The sequence below is a fragment of the Globicephala melas genome, chromosome 3 (genome assembly GCF_963455315.2).
Source record: "Globicephala melas chromosome 3, mGloMel1.2, whole genome shotgun sequence".
In the NCBI taxonomy this organism is placed as follows: domain Eukaryota; kingdom Metazoa; phylum Chordata; class Mammalia; order Artiodactyla; family Delphinidae; genus Globicephala; species Globicephala melas.
The window spans coordinates 684,962-707,292 of record NC_083316.1 but is presented as its reverse complement, the minus strand read 5'-3'; the positions used below and the strand labels follow the sequence as shown (position 1 = coordinate 707,292).

The window sequence follows — 22,331 nt, the reverse complement described above, 5'->3', positions numbered from 1 at the left end:
CCGCAAGCCTCCCAAGACCCAGAAGCTTCCCATTTCTTATGGCTCAACCTTGAAGAACTGCAGCGTCTGGCTTTGGGTGGAATGTCATTAGGGCGACTGCTCTGAACTGTCTGGCTCACATGACCAGCCGTTGTCAGAACGGTGCCCCAGGCCTGGGGAGGGTCTGCAGCTGGGCTGCAAGGCGGGGGCTCCTCCTCTCCCTGGGGCTGCGAGCCTGGGGACAGGCCCTTGACCTGTCCAGCCTCACCTTCCTCCTGATGCTTGCGGAGGGAACGGCAGCTCTGGGTATGGAGGGAGGCCATGGCAGGTGCCAGGAGCCTGCAGGTGGTGCCCCAGGGAGGCTGCGGCTCCTCTTCTCCCCTTCCTTTGCCCAACCCATCAGGTGGGTGATTCATAGGGAGCGGATTTGAGGATTTTTGGTTTTGGTGGGGATCACAGAAGAACTCAAAAAGAGAAACTACAGCCTGGGGTCAGGGAGACCAAGCCGGTGGGGGAAGTGCCGCTGTTGCCTGCTGACCACTGCCCGCCGACCGCTGCCTGCTGACCACTGCCAGCCGCCGGAGCCGGGAAAGAGCTCCAGGAGCCCCACCGCGTGCCGGTCCAGGTCCAGGGTGCGCCTGCTGCCTTGGCTTCCCCAGGCCCGCGGGGCAGGGGCGGTGGTCCATTCTCTTCTTTGCACATCATTACAAATTCGCTGCCATGAGCCCCTGCTGGACCCCAAAGCATCCCTCACTGCCCGTTCACGGCCCACGTGAGACAGTAACACACCAGAAGGACCCGCTCCGCGGGGGCGCAGAATGCACCAGGTCCCCCAGGGACCCCACGTTATGGTCCCCTCCCTCGGTACCATAGAGCCTCTCCTCTGTGCGACCCTCGCAAGACCCCTGCGCCCTGGGAGGGGTCACGGCGTGTGGGTGGGGACACTGCGCGGAGCAGCTGCGCGGTCGGAGCAGGTTCTCGAGGCACCTGGGCGCAAACACCTCTGGGGCCACACCCGCGGCCCGCAGGGTGAACTAAGGGCGGGGCTGCGGGGCTCCCGCGACCCCGCCCCTTCCTCCTCCCGACCCCGCCCCTTCCTCCGCGCGGACCCCCCTTGCTCCGAAGATGCCGCGCGCGCCCAGGTGCCGGGCGGTGCGCGCCCTGCTGCGGGACCGCTACCGGCAGGTTCTGCCGCTGGCCACCTTCGTGCGGCGTCTGGGGCCCGAGGACCGGCGGCTCGTGCGGCGCGGGGACCCGGTGGCCTTTCGCGCGCTCGTGGCCCAGTGCCTGGTGTGCGTGCCCTGGGATGCGCAGCCGCCTCCTGCCGCCCCGTCCTTCCGCCAGGTGGGCTGCCTCCGGGGACTCCGGTCGGGCCCGCCGCGGTGGTGGTGGAGGGGGTGGGGAAGGACGTACCTGCGTCCCCAGCGACTCAGGAGCCCTCCCCTGCAGGTGTCCTGCCTGAAGGAGCTGGTGGCCAGGGTCGTGCAGAGGCTCTGTGAGCGCGGCGCGAGAAACGTGCTGGCCTTCGGCTTCGCGCTGCTGGACGGGGCCCGCGGCGGGCCGCCCGTGGCCTTCACGACCAGCGTGCGCAGCTACCTGCCCAACACGGTGACGGACACGCTGCGCGGCAGCGGCGCGTGGGGACTGCTGCTGCGCCGCGTGGGCGATGACGTGCTCACCCACCTGCTGGCGCGCTGCGCACTCTACCTGCTGGTGCCCCCCAGCTGCGCCTACCAGGTGTGTGGGCCGCCGCTCTATGACCTCTGCACCGCCGCCGCGGCGCGGCCCACGCGACGCGCGGGCGGAACGCGGACTGGCCTCGGACTCACGCGCCAGGCCGGGAATGGCGGCGACGGGGAGGCGGGGGGACCCCGGGAGCTGCCGGCCAAGGGCGCGAGGCGGCGTCGGGGCGGCGCGGGGGGCCGTCCGCCTCCAGCCAAGAAGCCCAGGCATGGCCTGGAGCCCGAGCGGGGTACCGAAGGGCAGGCGCCCGGGGCCCACCTGGGCAGGGCGCCTGGGCGGAGCGACAGCGACCCCCGCGTGATGACACCTACCAGAGCCGCCGCGGAAGCCAAGTCTCAGGAGGGCAACGTGCCCAGGACCCGTCGCCCCTTCCCGCTGGTGGGCGGCGAGGGGGGTGTTCGCTCCCCATCCTGGCGGCCGTCACATCCCCAGGGCGAGCCCGGTCCCCGAGCGTGGGCTGAGACCAAGCAGTTCCTCTACTGCTCGGGTAGCAAAGAACGGCTGCGCCGCTCCTTCCTGCTCTGCTCCCTGCCTCCCAGCCTGGCGGGGGCCCAGAGACTCGTGGAGACCATCTTTCTGGGCTCTAAGCCCCGGCCACCAGGGGTTCCGCGCAGGACTCGCCGCCTGCCCGCGCGCTACTGGCGGATGAGGCCCCTGTTTCGGGAGCTGCTTGAGAACCACGTGCGGTGCCCCTACGGCGCACTTCTCAGGGCGCACTGCCCACTGCCGGCCTCCACCACCCCAGCGGGGCCAGGCGATCGGGAGAGCCCTGGAGTGGGCGCCCGCTCCGGGGAGAGGCCGGCCGCTACCCCCGAGGGGGACGCGGGCTCGCGCCGCCTGGTCCAGCTGCTGCGCCAGCACAGCAGCCCCTGGCAGGTGTACGGCCTCCTGCGGGCCTGCCTTCACCGGCTGGTGCCCGCAGGCCTCTGGGGCTCCCGGCACAACGAGCGCCGCTTCCTGAGGAATGTGAAGAAGCTCCTCTCTCTGGGGAAGCATGGCAAGCTCTCACCGCAGGAGCTGACCTGGAAGATGAAGGTGCAGGACTGCGCCTGGCTGCGCGGGAGCCCAGGTGAGGACCCCGCCCTCGGGCCCTCGAGTGCGGCAGGGCCTCCTCCGTACCTCGCTCGGGGGGCAGGGGGCTTCTTGGTGGCTGTCGGGTTGCTCCCTCTGAGTGCTCTGCCTCTGTCCCCCTCTCCCCCCATCCAGTTCGCATAAATCTCCGGACGTTCATGAGCTCAGGCAGGTTCTGGGCGATGGGGAGGGGCGGTGAGCAGGCGGGACACGTGGTCTAGGGCTGCGCCGACAGACGGAGGTCAACAGGAGGTCCCGTGGGCGTGTCTGCGGGTCATTCGTAACCCTTTTTGACGTCAAGGTTTATCGCCTTGGCGTGGCCCCGCTGATAGAAACGGGGGCTGGACCCAGAACCCCGTTTATGGGGTTGGGAGGTGCGGCTCCTCGGTTCCCCGCTGGATCTGGTCAGCCCCCACGCGGATCCGGATGCGAGTTCTAATTGTGCCTCTGCTAGGTCGGGGCAGGCAGGTGGGAGGAGTGAAAAGACCGTGTCCTTGAACAAGGCCCCAGCGTCACCAGGGGTCAAAGGGGAGCATCAGGACGCCGACCGCTGTCTCAGGGCAGTGGGCAGCCACTGTGGGCGCCGGCAGGATATTTTCTGTGGAGCTGAGCCTGCCGTGTCCCTCCCACTGTGGTGTTCTGGGTTTGACGTTGGGCTTCCTCCGGCCCAGCCACTGTCAGCCCCGCCTGGGTCAGCACCCTCCTTGGCAGGGCGGAGCCAGGAGTGAAAGGCCCAGCACCCTCCCTGCTCTCCCCACGCTCCTGAGATGATCATGACCTCTAGAAGGAAGTCGTCTGTGAGAGCCAGGTTTGCCCCCCGCCTCCCCCATGCGTGTGACAGTCCCCGGGGTGGGGGCCCCAAAGATCGCGGCTGTGGTGGCCTCAGGTGCAGCCGGGGCACACCCTTTCTGGCTCCCCAAGAGACCCCGGGGCAGGTGACGCGGACAGTCAGGGTGACCTTCAGCAACTTGGTTTAAAAAAATGTTTTTTCAATTGTGGGAACGTAACATGAGACCTGCCCTCTTAAACAACGTTGAAGTGGACAGCACAGTACTGCGTACTGCACGCTCGGTGTCCTACAGCGGATCTCCAGAAACTTGGCATCTTGCGTGACTCCCTGCACGTGGGACGCCGTGGATGAGTCTCCAGGAGGCGGGCTCGGGAGCCCAGGCCCTCACCTGACGCCTCTGTGCTCGTGGGGCCCCAGCCTGCTCTGTGGAAGGAGGCTCTGAGTTCTGTGCTCTGGCCCCGATTTCAGATGGGGTCCCCGTGCCCCTCGAGCTGCAGGCACTGAGGAGGTGGTGTTTTCCCAGGCGACTGGGCCCTTGCTCACCTGAGCTATGCCCCTGGTCATTTGCTCCTTTCCATGGCCTCGGCCACGCCTTCTGCCCGCTGGCTGAATAAATGCTGCTCTGAGCTGCGGCTCTCCGAGGTCGCCTCTTCCACCCTCTCCTGCCGGAATGCTGCCCTTCCTCCGTGCCGGCCAGGCACTCCGTCCACAGCGCCAGCCTCCTCTGCCTCCGTTGAGGCCATTGTCGTGCCTGCCATGCTGCCCACTGATACCTGTCAGCTCCCTGATCCCCAGCCCCGGAGGCCAGACAACCGGGCTGTCCACATCTGGGGCCACGTGTCACTAGAGACATCACCAGAAGGATTCCTGCTCGCTGCCTTAGCTTCTGGTTGGCCCATCCTGTCCGCCTACATCCGACCACGGTTGCTTTTCCTGAGCTGCGGGTGGGAGCGTTCCCCCTCCCGCCCCTGAGCCCCATGGACCTGAGGCGTGGCTCTGGCGTCTCAGCGGGGTGTCGGCCGCTCCTAATTTCCCCACCTCTCTCCTCCTCAGTCACCTGCCGCCCCTCCGACTCCCTCCCCGGCTGTGCATTTCCCTAGCCCCGCAGTAGCTGCCCCGTGTTTCGATCGGCCGCTTTTCGGTGTTTTCTGTTTCTACTGTGATGGCTCCGTTGATCTTGGAGTTCTTTGGACGATTATGTTTTATTTTCCGAACGTGTGGCAGTTTTAAATTGCCTTTTACTGTTGATTTCTGACTCAGCCACGTGCGGGTACGTAGGACCGCGGTGGCCTGGAGCCCGCGGAGACTGGCTTGGTCTCGTGTGTGGCGTTAGCACTAATGGTTCCCGTGTGTTTGCAGGCCGGGGTTGGTGCTGTGGTCACCACGTCGGGTGCCGCGCAAAACGTGTGTCCTTCCAGATGCCGCGACGCTGAGGGTACACGGCCCCAGGGGGTGGGCGTGTCCTTTCCTGCTTGCCCGATGGTCTGCACGATGGGTTGTTAGCTGCCGGCACATTTTAGACTTAATCTTCCCCGTGAATGTTTAGTGGCTCTTTTTACCATAAAGTGTGTTTACCCGCCTTCCCGTTGGTTAGTATTTCCTGCTTGTGTCGTTTCTCATTATTTAGTTTTTATCTTCAACCTGTTCGTATCCTATGAGGATACGTGGTTTAAGTGTCTTAACAACAGCACTGAGCTGACTTTTCTTTTTTTTTTTTTTTTTTGCGGTACGCGGGCCTCTCACTGTTGTGGCCTCTCCCGTTGCGGAGCACAGGCTCCGGACGCGCAGGCTCAGCGGCCACGGCTCACGGGCCCAGCCGCTCCGCGGCACGTGGGATCTTCCCGGACCGGGGCACGAACCCGCATCCCCCGCATCGGCAGGCGGACTCTCAACCGCTGCGCCACCAGGGAAGCCCTGAGCTGACGTTTTCCGTTTATTTTCAATCCATTCTGACAGTCTTTACCACTTACCGGGAGTGATTTTTTTTCATTTCCTGTGATGATAGGCGAGTGTGGATGCCGTTTTCACCTTGCACTTTGGCCCCCTCTTCCGCGTTGTTATTCCTCGTTTCCTGACGTGCATTTTCTCACGTGGGTGTGCGTGCGTTGGGTTTGCTTCCAGTGTTAGCTCTGTATTCTCCACTTACCCTCCCTGGGTGGTTGGTTACCTTGGGAACCGTGTAAGGGCCTTGCGTGTTGGGACCAGATCACACTTGAGCTGTTCCCTCCACTAACCCAGTGGTGTCCCAAGTTAGATGCTGCTGGTACCGTTTCTACAGTCGATGTTTATGTAGCTTCATCCCCCTTCTCTTCTCCTTGCTCACTGTTCATTGTCCTGCCCCAGACCTGCCTCTGGGGCCCCCTTCTTCTCCTCTGTGTTTCTTTCATGCCGGTTACGGGTGGTAAAGCCCTGGCTCTGTCCGCAGTGAGGCCCCCCTGGCAGCCTGGTGACAGCTCTCGAGATGCATCTCTGCTGGAGACGTTTCCGAGTGCACAGAGTAAAATGCAGAGGACCGCAGGGGAGCGCGCTCACCTTGGCCCGCGGCTGGGTCCGGAGCCCCGCGGTGTCGGGCGTCCCTGGTGTGTGGCTGTGTCTGCTTGCCCGCGGTGTTCAGCCTGGAAAAGCCCAGGTGTTTCTGGCTCTTGCCCCCCGGGGGCGATGCACGCCAGCCTCAACTGCACGTCCCCCGTGTGGAGAGCAGTCTCTGCTTCCTCCAGCCTGTGTGTAAAGGGGACAGATGATGAGGTTCCACGTCATCGCCGCCCAGTAGAAACCTAACGTGAGCTACATACATTTCAGATTTTCCGTAGCCCCAATAAGAAAGTAAAAAAGGAAAGGTGAAACTAACTTAAAGACGTTTTTTATCAAAGCCCGGTGATCCAACAGTCACTTTAACATGCAATGGGGGAAGCGTCGTTGCTGAGATACCCGCGTTCTCCTCTGCCCGAGGCTCCGAGTCACGGCCCATGGGCCGCACGTGCAGCCGTCCAGGCCCGAGGGGCCGCTCAGGCAGCACGCGGGGTGAGCACCGGCCTCTCTCCTCCCAGGGGCTCGCTGCGTCCCGGCCGCCGAGCACCGTCTGCGCGAGGCCGTCCTGGCCAGGTTCCTGTGCTGGCTGATGGGTGCGTACGTGGTCGAGGTGCTCAGGGCGTTCTTCTATGTCACGGAGACCACGTTCCAGAAGAACCGGCTCTTCTTCTTCCGGAAGCGCGTCTGGAGTCAGCTGCAGAGCGTCGGCATCAGGTACGGCCATGGGGAACCACGGCCTCTCCCTGCCCAGGGCTCCTCGGCCAGCCCCTCCAGGGACCCCGCCCCCGTCACGGACTCCTGCAAGCCCCTTCCTACCTGAAGGCGGGGGGCTTGGGCTGGATGGCCTGTGGGGTCTGGGAGTCTGTCTGGACTGAAGCAGTACGGGCGGGCCGCTTACTTCCCCCGGCACATGGGCCCGGTGCTGTTTAATCCGCACAGAACGGAGGATGACACAGATGACAGACCCGCCTATTTGACGCCGTGCAGTGGGGCGCGTCTGGGGCAGAGGCGTTGCCGTGAAGCAGGCCTCCCGGGGGCTGGATGGCCGTGGGGCGGCCATGAGCTTTGTCTCAGCTGCTCACTGACTGTCTTATGTCCATTTGGAAAGACTGGGCAGGTGTCAGCTGGATAGGAACCAGCCAGGATGGATGGGGTGACAGCCCGAAAGACACGGGCTGGGCCTGGCGAGGCTCCCAGTGTCAGAGAGCTCAGCATTTGCGCCAGAGCCGTGCCCTGCGTTAGGACGTCTGTGGAGGGAGCCGGGCCGGGGTCCCTGAGCGCACGTGCTGGGGCCCATGTCCTCCTGTGTCTGGTGGGGGGAGGCTCTGGACGTCTTGATCGTGGTCTTGAGCGAAGGCGCCCCATTTAAGTATTTCACGCCACGTGACCCAAAGCGGCCGTTTAGGCTGTCCTTGTGGGGCCCATGGGGCCCGACCCCTGCCTGGTAGGTGTTTGAATCCCATGAGGGGCTGTGCTTGGAACCACGCTTCACCCCTGGGGCCACCAGCCCAGGGAGCATCCTCACCCCAGCGGCCAGGAGGCAGGGGCCACCCAGGCCCTCCCTGTGGGTGGTTTTGGGGTAAAGGCTGAAGGTCACAGGTAACAAGGAGCTAGCAGGCCCATGGGGAGACATTTCTGTTCCTCGGGGCCGCGCCGAGCACTCCCTGCCCATTCTGTATAGAGGAGGGCGGGCTCTCTGGCCCATGGGTCCCGGCCTACACCAGCCGGGGCTCTGTCCACCGGGAACTGGGTGTCCCGGCCCTGCCGAGGAGGGGCCTCCAGCTGACGCCCGGCCACGCCGCAAGTCTGGGGTGCTGGGCATGGGTTCTGCCGGCTTCACGGGCACTGGCGGCTGCCATGCTTGCCCGCCCCGGCTTCCCACGGGCACCTCTGTTTCAGACAACACTTAGAGCGCGTGCAGCTCCGCGAGCTATCCGAGGCAGATGTCAGGCGACTCCAGGAGGACAGGCCGGCTCTGCCGACGTCCAAGCTCCGCTTCGTCCCCAAGCCCAGCGGGCTGCGGCCCATCGTGAACATGGGCGACGTCGTGGGAGCCGGGAGGTCGCACAGAGACAGGAAGGTCGCCGCTTGTGCCGCTTTTAGGCAAAGTGCATTTGAACCCCAGGCCTGGTGGTTGTAGTCAGGGTCTCGGGGGGCTGGCAGCCCCAGTGAGGCCGTGGAATGGTGGGGTGCCGTGGATGGGGGTTCCCGGGCCCAGAGAAGGAGCTCCCGGGAAGGCCAGTCCTGTGAGGTGCTGGATGGGCTCTGGGAACCCTCTGTGCCCCTGGCCCCTGCAATCCTCCGGGGGTGGGCACGGTGTGCTCTCCGGGGCAGAGGGACCATGCGCTAGCTGTCACCAGCCTGCCAGGGTCCCGAGGACCCCCGTAGGACCTCACCCCCATGGTGAGCCCCCGTGACTGCTCTCCCCGCCACGGCACCTCTGCCTCACCAGCAGCTCTGCCCCCTTCCATGCGCCTCCCTGTAGGATTTGGGGGGGATTTGGGGGGGACTCTACCGTTAGTGAGAAAGAGAAGCTGTCGCTGCTGATGGGGGTCTGGTCCATGAGCGAAGACAAAGTGCTCGCCCGGTGGGCTGGGGTCCCCTAGGAGGCGGGGCCCCCAGGAGGCAGCACCCCTCTTCGCTGGGTGGGGGGACCAGGTAAGTAGAGGGGACCAAGGGTGTGGCTACTTGCCTTTTCCCACACGTGGCGTCCGTGACCCCAGGACGGGTCCTGGGGAGACCCTGGGGTCTGGGGTGGGCGTGGGGGGGCAGCCATCTGGCCCTTCTGCGGTCCGAGGGAGGCGGGGTAGGCGGGGGTGGCGGCGGCGGCGGCACAGCGCGGGGGCCTGCCTCTCGTCCCGGGGGCTGTCTGACCCCACATCCCCTTGGTCTGGGGCCCCTCTGGTGACACTGGTCGTCCTGGGCTGGGCCTGCAGGTCCAGCATCTCACCTCCCAGGTCAAGACCCTGTTCGCCGTGCTAAACTACGAGCGGCTGAGGCGCCCCGGCCTTCTGGGGGCCTCCGTGCTGGGCATGGACGACATTTACAGGGCCTGGCAGGCCTTCGTGCTGCCCCTGCGGGCCCGGGGCCCGGTGGCCCCGCTCTACTTCGTCAAGGTGGGCGCCCGATTCCCGCCCCCCACCAAGGGAACCGGCCCTGCGGGTGACCCCTCGCCTCAGGCCCCCGCCAGTGTGGGCAGTGGCCAGCCTTTTGCAGTCCCGTGTTTGCCAGAACGAGTCATCCCTTGGTGGAGCCGTGTCCGCGTCCCACAGATTCTTCTGTGCGCGGGAGGGCAGGGAACCCCATCTCCATTTGGGGGTGTCTGGCTCCCCGGGGCCGAGGCTTTGTGCCTTCCCCTGTGGAGTGGACTCTGTGACTGCACCCCAACTCCACGGGAGCTCCTTCAGGGAAGGAGACACCTGCTCACACCCCAGCGCCGGGTGCCCTGGTACCCTGGTCATCAGCTTGCAGCTCAGAGAGAGGGGCGAAGACCCGCCCCGAGGGTGCTTAGAGTCCGGGGGAAGTGGGTATCAGCGAGAGCCCCGTGGGGGGCGGGCGTGGGGGGCGGGGACGGGACAGTGTGGGGGGGGCCAGGGTCTCCCCAGTCCCCTGGTGTACGATTCACCCCAGGGTTTGCTGACCGCAGGTCAGAACCAGAGGGACCGGGAACTCGGGGACCAGGTGAGCACGTCCTTAGGCACTTCGGTTCCCATGTAGGTGGACGTGGCGGGGGCGTACGACGCGCTCCCCCAGGACAGGCTGGCGGAGGTGATAGCCAACGTGATCCGGCCTCATGAGAACTCGTACTGCGTGCGCCAGTATGCCGTGGTCCAGAGGACTGCCCGCGGACACGTGCGGAAGTCCTTCAAGAGACACGTAAGCCCCACCTGGGGTGTGTTCGGTGCTGGGGAGCGCGCTCTGCGGGAAGCGTGCGTTGGGTGGTGGGGGGCGTGGGCTGCGGGAGGCGCGGTCTGCGGGAGGGTCTGCGGGAGGGGCATGCGCAGTGGTGGTGGTGGTGGTAGTGGTGGTGGTGGTGGGCGTGGTGGGCGTGGTGGTGGTGGGCGTGGGCGTGCGCGGCAGGCCCTCCTCCCCCACCCCCCGCGCATGCGCACGCGCGGTCGTCATCTTCACTCTTGGTGTTCCCGTCGGTTACTGTCCTCCCGCTGCCCCTTCACAGCTGCAGGGCCCCGACTACACAGCGGGCTGATCAGAGAGGAGGGACCCTGGTGGCAGCAGAGCCACGCGTGTTTCCGTGGTGTCCCAGCGGCCACGCAGCAGGGCCGCGTGTGCTCCATGGGCGGGGAGGTGCCACAGGGCGTCTCGCCCGGGACTCCTGGGCCGCGCTGCTGTCCGTGTGGGCGCAGTGGGTTGAGGGTGGAAGGGCAGCCCCTCGCCGCAGCCACCTGGGGCCTCCGGCCCAGGCAGGGCTGGGAGGGGACAAGGGCATTCGGTTGAGCCCGAGGCCATCAGGTGGGGGGTTTCCTAGCGCTTGTCGGGAAGGCTTTTGGACCACCTCCCCACCCCACCCCGGCCGAAACAGCGTGTGTACTGGAGGCGTGGGGGGGGGGGCGGAATTCCCCCAGAAGTTCTTGGAAAAGGCGCGTGTGAAGACCCCAGCACAAGGCGCTGGTGAGCATGGTTTGCGAGTCCTGAGTGTGCGACGCAGGATCTTGGGTTTGTGGACAGGGATGACGTCTTCTCCGCTTCACGGCCCAGAACAGCAGCGCCCGCGGGACTCCCTCCCGCCCCCGGGGGCACCTCTCCTACCCCGAGCACGGCGACATGCTCGCTTGTCTCTAACTCTGTAATGTGAAATCAGGGAAACTCTGCCCTCCTGTCCGGTTTCCGCCGCGTCTGGGGTCCAGCCGCCCAGAGCAGCGTCTCCGTGTTCCGTCCGCGGTCACCGTGCGCGGTGAGGTTTCGCCTTCCGCTGGGTGGGCGTTTGCCGGTTCCTCTTTGGACGTGAGTGCGGCCGCTGCCAGCATCCCCAGGATGTGCCGTTTGGGAAACAAAGTCCTCGTTGCCGTGGGCGGATTCCAGGCTTGTGTAGTTTTAGGCGATGTTGCCCAAGAGGTTCCAGCGCGGCTGCAGGCGCTGCAGGGGGCCCTGGCGGCGGTATTGGCGGTACCGAGGGACCAGGGCTGCAGCTTGCAGCCCGGCCGCCCGGTGGCGCAGCGCGGTCCTGTCTGTGGGACTCGGTCTGGGGAGATCCGGTTCTGGGCACCTTGCGTACCGGCCACGTGGTTGTGTCCTCTCATGGGGTGCCCATCCCATCTCCCCGGTGCTGCCAGGCTGTCTCCTTGGTCATCCATCTTAGGGGACCTTCCCACGCTCTGGGGACAAGTCCTTGGGCAGCTGTGGGCTCCCAGGCGCCTTCTCGCCTGTCTCGCCTTTTCTTTTGCAAGTGGAGTCTCCACAGACAGACGCTTTTGTTTTGCGGGCTCCAGCGTATCCGCGGGGCGGGGCTGAAGCCGTGTTGTGCTCGAGCGGCGCGCCTGCCCGGCTGCCTGACCCTGATGCTCCTTTGGAATGTTTCTCTCTAGAGCTGCGGCGTTCAGTCCAGGGTCTGTTCTGAGTTAATTTTTGCGCTGCTGCTTTAACATGTTCCGTCTCTGCTGGAATCTGCGCGTTTATAGACCTGTTTTCTGGTTCACTCACCTGCTCTTTTCTGTCTCTGATTTTAAACCCATTTATGAAATTTTTAATTTTAGCCAGCCTGTTTTTCAGTGTTAGAAATCCATGTGAATTTTCTCACAGATTCCAGGGCTCTGGTTACATCCTCCATCTTTGTTTTGTTAGCAGTGTTATCTTGAGTGATACCAGCTCGCCTGCAGGCAGGTTTCTGTCGTGTCTGTTTCTGCTGGTTTGTGGGTGGTTTTGGTCACACAGGCCTATTCTATAGCTTCTGGAATTTTTTCCCAGTGTGCCACACTTTGTAAATAGGGGTTTTAACACAAGGGTTTTGCGAGCTTTTCTCCGGAATGGGTGGTGTTTTCCTGGCAGCGGTGGAGCCATGACCTTAGTTCGGCGGGGGTCCATTCTAGACAGTGGTGCCTGGTCTCCCTCACTCGGCCCTTCCCCAGTGTGGTCCCCTCGGAGGGGCTGGGCTCCCTCAGCCCCACTCGGCGTGGCTCCAGGGGCGCCTGCTGCTCAGGGTGTTTTCTCTGCAGCCCCTCCCCCGGGAACTGCCCCTCAGTCCCAGCTACTTCGTGGCTCTGAACCCCAGCATCTTCAGTCTCAGAGCCCCCACTTTCTGCTCGGGCTCCACCTCCAACGGTGGATACAGGCCTTGGGGAGAAGTCGGGGTGAGGGTGGGATGCACCCCGAGGACTGAGACCCCAGCCCGCCTGCATCCCGCCTCCCCAGCATCTCCAGGCGGCCGTGCTCTGCATCTCATCCCTGGTCGTAGCGGCCATGGCAGGGGCACCACAGAAGCTGCAGGGCGGGGCCTCCCAGGCTCTGTTCCCCGTTCTGAGTGTGCCCTTGCTATCGGGGCTTGGGGAGGGGGGTGTCCGCTCGCCTCACCCCACCTTCCCGGCCAGCAGGTGTCCACCTTCACGGACCTCCAGCCTTACATGAGACAGTTCGTGGAGCGCCTGCAGGCAGCGGGCTCACTGAGGGACGCCGTGGTCATCGAGCAGGTCAGTGCGGGCGCTTGCTCACACCCTCTGTGGCTGGCAGAGACTTGCACCCACCTTTGACCACATTTTCCCTCTTCTGGGCCTCACGCACCCTCTGCCGCCTGCCCGCGGCTCTTCTGAGATTTGCCGTACATTTTCGCTCGCAGTTTGGCCTCGAGGTCACACGAAGGCGAGCCCCCTCCCTCTAGGAGGACAAGAGAGGGCTTGCCCCGTACACCCGCCTCGAGCTACCCATCGAGCGACCTGTTGCCTCGTGTGAGCAGAGTGTCCCAAAGCCAGGTTTGCCAGCAGCGGGTCGGCCCTCGCGGTCCCCGTGCTTTGTGCACGATAGTCTCGGGGCGACCCTGCCACGATGTGAGGCTCCCAGACACCAGACGCCTTCCTTTGGGTCCGGGGCCCCCACCGTGAGCCGTCCGGCTGGCCCGCCGGCTGGCCCAGGGCGGCATCCACGCTGGTGAACGCCTGCCTGCCTTCGCAGAGCTGCTCCCTGAACGAGGCCGGCGGCAGCCTCTTCAAGCTCTTCCTACGCCTGGTCCACAACCACGTGGTCAGGATCGGGGGCAGGTGAGTCCGGACCCGCGGCTCCCCCTTACCGGCCGCGGACAGGCACTGCGGCCGTGCGGCCGGGTGACAGAGCAAGGCTCCCACGGTTGTGGGAAGTCCTTGCGTTCAGAAGCCGGCAGATAACTTCTTTAACGTGTGCGGAGCCAAACCGGCCTGGGCGAGTGCCTGAGCGGGACCCCGTGTGCGACCGAGGAGAGCAGCGGCCCCGGGGGTTCGGGCTCACGGCCACGGCCGTTAGAGGTCAGCCTGGACCGCGGGGCCTTCTCGGAGGTCGTTAACCGTGGGCCACGCTCAGGAAGCTTTCTAGTTAAAGGGTGTATTTTCATTATTATTATATTCTCAGTAATTACAGCACTTACTGAAAGATAATCATGTTAAAATATAAAAAAACACGTACACCCTGGGGAGGCACACGTGCCAACTGCACAACGGGGCGAATTTTGACCAAGGGAACACGTCTGCACGTGCGTGTAAATGGTACCGGGTGGGAAGAGGACTTTCTCCACCGGAAAGGCCACGCCTGTGGCCCCTGGCTCCTCCCCAGGGGCACCACCACCCACTGTGACCTTCGTGGAGAGGGGTCGTGCCACGTGTGACCGAGGCGTGGCAGGGCCTCGCGGGGGAGCGTGATAAATCTTGATTCATGTCCCCCCAGGCGGGTGCGGCGTGGGCACGCGTGTGCATGTGTGTCTGTGCTCCACGTCTGTGCATGTGTTTACGACGTAAGCAGGAGGCCCACCGTGGCTGGCCCACCTTCTAAGCGCGTCCTGCCCCCCAGGTCCTACGTCCAGTGTCAGGGGGTCCCCCAGGGCTCCATCCTGTCCACCCTGCTCTGCAGCTTCTGCTACGGAGACATGGAGAACGAGCTCTTCCCCGGAATCCAGCGGGACGGGTACGGACCTTCTGTGGGCGGGTGTTGCCTTGCTGGGGACCTGTTCGTACTTTTGGTCCTGGATGTAGGCCGGGCCTCACCCTTTCTTCTCATAACGGCGCACAGGAGGTGGTCAGCAGGCCTCAAGTGGGGAGGAAACGTGGCCTTCTGTGTGGCCGGGGCTTCGGACCCGCGCCAAGCTCGTGTGCTTCCGGCCCAGCTGCAGGGCCCCTGCTCGGCATTCGTAGCTGGAGCCGAATCCCACAGAAGCCAAAGTCTTCGGTTCGATTCTGTGGAGAAGGTCGCTTTACCCGTGTCCACGGGAACACAGACATTAAATTTTCAGCGTTGGCTCCTGTGGGAGGACGCTGCCTGTGGGCGTAAAGCAGTGCGTTCAGGGTCCCCCTCATCTCGGGGTCAATCCGTGTCCAGGGTTCTCCTGCGCTTCGTGGACGACTTCCTGCTGGTCACCCCTCACCTCCCACGAGCCAAAGCCTTCCTCAGGTAAGGGCCCCCACGCGTGTGTCTCTGCAGGCGCGTTTTGGCCCACGTACGACGGTGGGACCTGTGTGCGAACGTCCGTGCTCCCCACACGTCACATCTCTGGGGAGTGTCACGCGGTGTGGTCCCGCGGCTCTGAGAGCCCAGAGTGCCGTCACTTCCTCCTGTCGCTGGCGTGGCCGTCAGGACGCAGGTGCCACTGCAGGAGCTCAGGCAGCAGGGCTGGGTCTGCAGAGGCTCCTTGGAGGTTCTGCGCCCATGATGCGCTGTGGTGGACGGAGCAGAGGCTGTGCGCTCCGCACCACGGGGGACGGAAGAGGGAAGGCCTGCACGACTCACCTGTGGCTTCCCCGCGGAGAGCGTCTGCGAGAGCGGGGAATTCAGACGTGTCAAGGAGGAGGGGTTACCAGGCGTGGGGATCGCATGGGTTCGGTGCCCAAAGCAAACCCGGCACCTGGGACCCTTCGGGCTGCGGCCACAGTGCCCCATCCGTCCCGGGAGTCTGGGGGCTTGTTTCAAAGCGTGGTTTTCCAAGGGAGGAGAAAGTTCAAAACTGAGCCCTCAAGCCGTCCCCGAGCCTGACACTTTGGTCGCTGGGCTGCCTTTGGAGAAACCCACCTGGACAGCAGCCACGGATCCCATGTCTGCCTGCGGGGTACCCCAGCTTGAAGCCTGTAGAGTCCGCCCACTGTGATGCTCTGGGGCTCCCTATGGCGGCCCCGGCACAGGACACTGCAAATGTAAACCCGTGTTGCACACGGGTCCGCATGGGTACCGGCCACAGTTGGAGAGCTCAGTGGCCACACGTGTCCAGTGGCCACCAGAAGGGACAGTGCAGAGGTCGTCGCCTCTGTCATGGAAAGTTCTGGGAGCGGCGCTGCTCTGTGGTCGTTGGGCTGGGCAGGGAGGTAGCTCTGAGCGTGTCCGTAGGGCCCCACCAGGGGGCGCAGCAGACAGGCACACGTCCAGGAGACTTGCTGCAAAGGAGCTGGCTTGCGTGATGGTGGGGCTGGCTGGGCAGGTTTGAAACCCGGGGGCGGGTGGCAGGAAGGGCAGGTGCTGGGGCTGCAGTCAGTGGGCGACCCCCGCAGTCAGGACACCCCTGTTTGGCTCTCAGGGCCCTTCCCCGATGGGTGAGCCCGCCCCACTCTGGGAAGTGTCCTCCTTTGAAGCCGACTGGTTGCAGGTGTCAGCCCCACCTACAGATCCCCTGGTCTTAACGCAGACTCGAGTGTGCACACCTGGGGACCGCAGCCTCGCCAGGTGGACACATCGGCTGGCCGTCACAGAGAGGACCCGTCCCTTGGACTCTGCCTGCCCTCCGAGCCCCGTGTCTCCCGGGTCCCAGCCGACCCGTCAGCTCAGTCGCCCACCTGTCTTACCTGGAGGGCCATCCCGGCGTGTGCTCGTCCTTCAGGACTGGCTCTTGGGCCTTCCGTGCTCCCCTTCCCTGCTGCCTGCCTCTGCCCTTGCTGGCCTGTCCACCCTGGCCTCTAATCGTTGGTACTTGTTTGCACAGAAGCCTGGAGGCCAGAGCAGGGCTGTGTCCGGCCTTCCTCGCGGGCTCATGGTCCCAGCCCTCCAGTCCCCGCCCGCCTCGCCGGGCTGTTAGGTGACGCTGACCTATGCCTCCGAGACCCGCGGGTGGCGTGCCCTCTGCCCAGTGGCTGACGTGCCCCCCTGCTGCAGGGCCCTGGTCCGCGGCGTGCCCGAGTATGGCTGCCTGGCGAACCTGCAGAAGACGGTGGTGAACTTCCCCGTGGAGGACGGTGGCCTGGGCGGCGCGGCCCCCCTGCAGCTGCCAGCGCACTGCCTGTTCCCCTGGTGTGGTTTACTGCTGGACACCCGCACCCTGGAGGTGCGCTGTGACCACTCCAGGTGAGCGCTGCGCCGCGCAGCTCTGCGCGTCCCCCCGCGTGGCAGGGGGGTCAGAGGCCAGCGGCGGGCACTAGGGGATGGACTCTCTGGGGGAGCCGTTTTCTGGGCGCTTTTGGTTGCGGCACGCGGGATCTTTCGTTGTGGCGTGCACGCTTCTCTAGTTGTGGTGTGCGAGTTTTTCTCTCTCTAGTTGTGGCGTACGGGCTCCAGGGCACGTGGGCTCCGTAGTTTGCGGCATGCGGGCTCTCTCGTCGAGGCGCGCGAGCTCAGTAGTTGCGGCACACGGGCTTAGTCGCCCCGCAGCATGTGGGATCTTAGTTCCCCAACCAGGGATCGAACCTGCGTCCCCTGCATTGAAAGGCAGATTCTTTACCACTGGACCACCAGGGAAGTACCTTCTGGGCGTTTTTGATAAAAGGAAATCGCGTGGCAGACTCGGGGACACAGCGTGTTCCGCCGGGAAGCGTGTGGATCTGAACCAGAGCTTCCAGGACCTGCCAGACAAGGGTCCCTGTGGTCTCACTGGGCACCAGGATTCGTGGTCACCTCTGGCCCGTCGGGGAGCAGGGCTGCCGTGCGTGTGGCCTGCTCTGTACACAGAGTCTTGGGTCCCTGCCTCGGTCAGCTCAGGCTGCCGCAAAAAACACCACGGACCTTTCCTTTCTCTCGGTCCTGGAGGCTGGAAGCTGAGGTCCAGCTGTCACAGGCCGGTTTCTCCCAACCTCAGGCTTTGCGCAGAGAGACTCGCGATGCACGTGGACACAGGAACCTGTGCTTTCTCATGAATAAAAAGCGCAGGTGTCAAGACGGTGGTGGATGGGCATGCCCCGTCCTGCGCTGGTAACGCGGTTCTGCTGGAGCCCTCAGGGCTGCACTTGGTCCTCTTTCTGGGGTGCTCCCGGGAAGACGCAAGTGCAGACGCGTTCCACGCGCGGTTCCACGCGTCCGTCTGCTGCTCCCGCCGCCCCCTCTCGTGTCCGGGCACCGACCACACCGGTCAGTCATGAACTGTCCACCAGGTTGTCTGGCTCCCCGTGAAGCTGTGACCGTTTGGGGGACTGGCGCCCATTCCGGCCCAGCGCAGCTGATGGGCTGGACGTGTGTGGCGGTCAGAGTGTGAAGTGGACACACGTGTTTCCACGAACCCCACGCTGTCTCGCAGTTACGCCGGGACCTCGATCAGAGCGAGCCTCACCTTCAACCAGGGCTTCAAGCCTGGGAGGAACATGCGTCGCAAACTCTCGGCGGTCTTGCGGCTGAAGTGCCAAGGGCTCTTCCTGGACCTGCAGGTGTGCGGGTTGCCCGTGGGCGGCTGGGGCTGCAGAGCGGAGGGCAGCCGACGCCACCGGAAGGTCTGCGCGCGTGGCGCAGATCCTGGGGGGGCACGTGTGTCTGTTCCCGTGTGCGGGCGCGTGCACGTGTGTGGGGGCGCATCAGGCATCACATACGTGTGCACTCTCAGGTTCACGTGTGTGTGAACGAGTGTGCCTGCGAGTATGTGCAGGTGTGTAGTGTGTGGGTATGCGTGCCTGTGCCTGTGTGTGCAGGTGTGCACTGTGTGGGTGAGTGTGCGTGTGTGTGTCCAGGGCCCCCGGCCCTCACCCTGCCGCGTGGCTGCCCTGCCATCCTCGCCCGGGCCCCTCCTCACAGGCTGTAGGGCCCAGGACCGCTGTGGCCTCAGCGCTGGAGCCGCGGGGCCCAGGCCGTCGTCCAGCCAGGCTGGGCTCTCCCCCTTGTCCTTCCCGCAGGCCTGACTCCACCGCAGCTGCTGAGGGGCCCCAGTGAGGACCTGGCGGGTTTCACGGGAGAGACTGATGGATTCTTACTGAGATGGTCCTTTTTTTCGTTCCGTTTGATGGGGCAATAAAGCAAAAGACAAACTCAAACACCAGAGGTATCGCCAACATTGCTTTTTCTTGTGACTCCAGGTGAACAGTCTTGAGACAGTTTTCACAAATGTTTACAAGATATTCCTGCTGCAGGCCTACAGGTGGGTCCACGGGCGGCTGCTCCGCGAGGGAGGCGACGGCCCCGCCCCGGGGAGCGCGCTGCCCCCGGGTCCGTGAGGAAGCAGCGGGTGCGTCTCCGCGGCGGAACCGCCTCTCCGCGGAGCCCGCGGCAGCTCTGGAGGCGCTGCTCCCGGGCACCAGATGGTGCTGGGAGGCCCGAGCGGCCGGGGCGGCCCGAGTCCCCGCGGCGGGAGGGGCTGGCGGGAGGAGGGTGGCCGCGGGGCAGGGGCGGGTAGGCGAGCAGAGGGCCAGTCAGCGCACAGGAGGCGGGTGTGGTCCCGAACACTCAGGCGCCCCCGGAAGGGACGGCGGGATGCGGCTCCCGATCATTCCAGCCCCTTCCGGAACGTTCCCTGCCCTCGGGTGGCTCTGCGGTCCCCCTCCAAGAACCAGGGCCGGGCAGGTGATCGTGGAGTCCGCTCTTGTCCACCTTGGGGAGGCGGACCCCGTCCTTCACTCACCGCGCCGGCTGGCCTCGGGGACCCAGAGCCAGGCTTGCCGCCCGTGGTCTCCAGGGAGCCCTGCCCCAGGCAGCCTGGGGAGGCTGGGCCCTGACAGAGCTGACATCCCCAGGTTCCACGCGTGTGTGCTGCAGCTCCCGTTTAATCAGCCAGTCGGGAGGAACCCCTCGTTTTTCCTCCGGGTCATCTCTGACACCTCGTCCCGCTGCCACGCCCTCCTGAGAGCCAGGAACGCAGGTGTGCACAGGCGACCAGGGCATGGCTGGCGGGCCGAGGGGTCGCCCGGGGCGCTGGGCATCGGGGTCACGCCCACACGCTCCGTCCTGTGCCCGTCCCGGGTCCCCCGTGTCCTGCAGCCACTGCAGCACCTGCCTCTCCAGCAGCCACGGCGGAGATGGGGCGTCGGGGCGCCTTTAACCTGCTAGCAGCTCGCCGCCCTCTGCCACGTGACTGGAGAGTGACGTGGTGCTCGGGGGCCAGCTGGTGGCCCTCCTCCCCTGGGGCTCTGGGCGCTTGCGTCAGTCCAGGCCAGGGTCCGCAGGAGGCCCCGGGCCACCCCTGCCCACCTCAGCGAGGGGCACCCACGGCAGCCGCGCGCCCGACGGCTTTGGCTTCACCGCTCCTTGGCCCGGCCTCCTCGGGGGCGTCCCCACCTGAACGCTCGCACTGCAGCCCCTGTGTCTGCACCTCCGTCCTCGTCCTGGGCGTTCCCGATCTGTCTGAGGTTCAGGCCGTGCGTGTCTCTGAGGTCCTGGGTGTAACAGACTTTGCTCTTCGTCACGTCTGTTTGTGGAGGTTTCTTGGAGAAGTTGAAGAAAACGTCTCAGTTTTCAGAATTCCTTGGTGCTCGTGTCGGGTGGCCCCTGAAATGAAGTGGCCAGTCTCCCCCCCGCCGCCCCCAAGACCTCACTCATGCCATCAGCCTGGAGGGACCCCGCCAGGAGGGTACCATCTGGGGCCCCTGGTATCCCCAGGGAGGAACGCTGCGGCGGGGCCAGCGGAGCCTCAGCCTCTCCTCGTGTCCCCCAGGGATGTCACTGGGGGCCAAGGGCGCCTCCGGCCCGTTTCCTTCCGAGGCCGCGCAGTGGCTCTGCCTGCACGCCTTTCTGCTCAAGCTAGCTCGTCACCGCGTCACCTACAGCTGTCTTCTGGGGGCGCTGCGGACAGGTAGGCGCGGGTGGAGTGCCAGGCGCCCCTTCGTGAGGTGCGGGCCCTGCGCTCCGGTGCTGGGGCCCCTCCGTGTCTGAGGGGCAGGTGGGCGGGTCTCAGAGCCCCCAGGTGAGGGTGCGGGTGCCCCGAGGGTTACAGGCCCCCTCCCTCGTCCAGGGGCCTGGCATGACCACCCGGGTCTCGCCACCTCTCCACCCCGCCCCGGGTCCTCGTCCTCCGTCTCCCCTGCAGCCCCCCACCCGCGTGTCCTTCCTCGCACCCCCGACCCAGATCCCCCTCGGGCCTCTGCCGGACAGTCCCCCTGCCCCCGGCAGGGGTGGGTGCTTGCCCCTCCTGAGGTGGCCACCCCAATCCCGCCTGCACGCAGGGTGCTTGGCAGTGTAAGTGCCTGCGGGCCCCGGGGAAGGGCGGCCTCTGGTTTCTCCGGGGCGTAGGTGGGGGTTTGGTGGCCTGACTTCAGTCGCTGCCTTGTAGCCAGAGCCCGACTGTGCCGGCGGCTCCCGAGGGCCACTCTGGCCGCCCTGGAGGCAGCAGCCGACCCGGCCCTGACCGCAGACTTTAAGACCATCTTGGACTGACGGCAGCCCTGCTCACAGACTGGGCTGGGCTGGGCTCCGGAGCCCGGTGGGAGGGGGCAGCCCCCAAGTCCTCAGGGAAGCAGGGCCCGCGCGCCGTGGCCTTCCCGTGACGGGGTCCGTTCTCCAGCCGCTGACCACCGGGAAGCGGCAGGTGGGAGAGCCGCGCATCGGGCGGCAGGCGTCTGGACGGGGCTGGGGGGCCCTTTGTCGCCCCCTTCCCCTCGCTGCAGGGGCTGCCCCGGTCTGGAGCGAGGGCACGGGGTGGCACGTGGGGCTGAGTGGTGGGCGTGGGCTCCTTCCTGCTGACCTGTGCAGTCAGTGCCCAGCCCAGCCGTTCACACCCACCTCGGGAGCAGTGCCTGCCCCGGGTGCCTCTGCCGGCTGCATCTGCGGTTCACGCCCCGTGGCGCTTTCCCCAGAAGCCAAGGGCCCGGTCAGCTGTTTGAGGCCTGGTTCCACCCGGCCCCGCCCCTGCTTCCGAGCCCGCCTGTCCTTACGCTCTGCACCCGCCCGCGCCCCCATCTCTGGGCCCTCCCCGCTGGTCCCCTCTCAGCACACGGCCCAGGTCGTCCTGATTGCACTCCTGCACCCCCTCCTGCCCCCCCGCCCTGTCACCCCAGTGAAAGGAGCCTTTGCTGATTGGTTTCACAGCTTACGACTGTTCTCTGAGTTTGTATTAAAACGCGTACTAGTGAGGTCTGTGTTCTGTAATTACAAGCACGTGCACCTGTTGGGGTGCGAGAGCCACGTGGGTTCTCGGCCTGGAGGGGGCTTCCTGGTGCGGGGGATGTGGAGGGAGGGACGGGTGGCTCAGAGAGGGTGCTCCCATGGGGCCCGGCCCAGCACCCGCCACTGCTGCAGCCAGCTCTGGCCAAGCTCCGTGGACACGTGGGAGAGGACGGACAAGAAAGGTCTGAGGTCCAGGACATCGGGATTCCTCCTGAGCATGCTTCTCCTCTGCCCGTTACCTTCTCAGTGGACCGTGGGATTCCCCTCCTTCCCGCGGGCTCTGTGGAGTGAGCAGCGAGGGCCGTGCACACGGGGGTCCCAGTCTGGCGCCATCCCTCCCCAGAGTGCTTGTCTCCTCGCCTGTCGCCACGTGCTGGACCTGGGCAGGTGGGCGTGCTAAGGCAGGCAGTCCCTGGCTGTCCACCCCGTCTGCCCCCCTCTGTCATCTGGGTGGCCTGCGTGCTGACCGCTGTGGGGCTCCTTTGGTCACGTGCTGTCACATCCGGTTAGCCGGACTCGGGCACAGCGCCTGGGGAAGAGCACGATAGGCCTGGGAACGGGGCCTCCCGGAAGTGGGGGGAGCTGCTCGGGTCCCCGAGGGTAAGGCCTCTACGGGAGTCTTCCTTATGCACGGGGGCCTCCCTGCACTGCCGGGGCATATGGGGCTCTGCTCAAGGTCAAGGGTTGTGCCTCGGGGGGCCGTGTGGAGGACCCGGGGAGAACGGTGGTCAGCCCCTGACCGGCCATGGCCAAGTGCCCCAGAGAGCTTGTCCAGGGAGCCCAGGGGCTTGGAGGCAAGGGGCAGATTTCAACCTGG

At 65.3% G+C, this 22,331-nt stretch overlaps 1 protein-coding gene across 1 annotated transcript; it reads left to right on the top strand.

The window, feature by feature from the left end:
- The first annotated feature begins 1,104 nt into the window (after positions 1-1,104).
- On the top strand, positions 1,105-21,427 carry TERT (telomerase reverse transcriptase). The gene is given in 17 exon segments (XM_030856513.2): positions 1,105-1,323; positions 1,429-2,791; positions 6,631-6,826; positions 8,012-8,192; positions 9,049-9,228; positions 9,830-9,988; positions 12,658-12,753; positions 13,232-13,317; positions 14,096-14,209; positions 14,621-14,692; positions 16,379-16,567; positions 17,730-17,856; positions 18,496-18,557; positions 19,150-19,274; positions 19,418-19,919; positions 19,921-20,204; positions 20,682-21,427. Coding segments are annotated over 17 exon segments (4,059 nt in total). The 3' UTR covers positions 20,786-21,427.
- Positions 21,428-22,331: the final 904 nt, after the last annotated feature.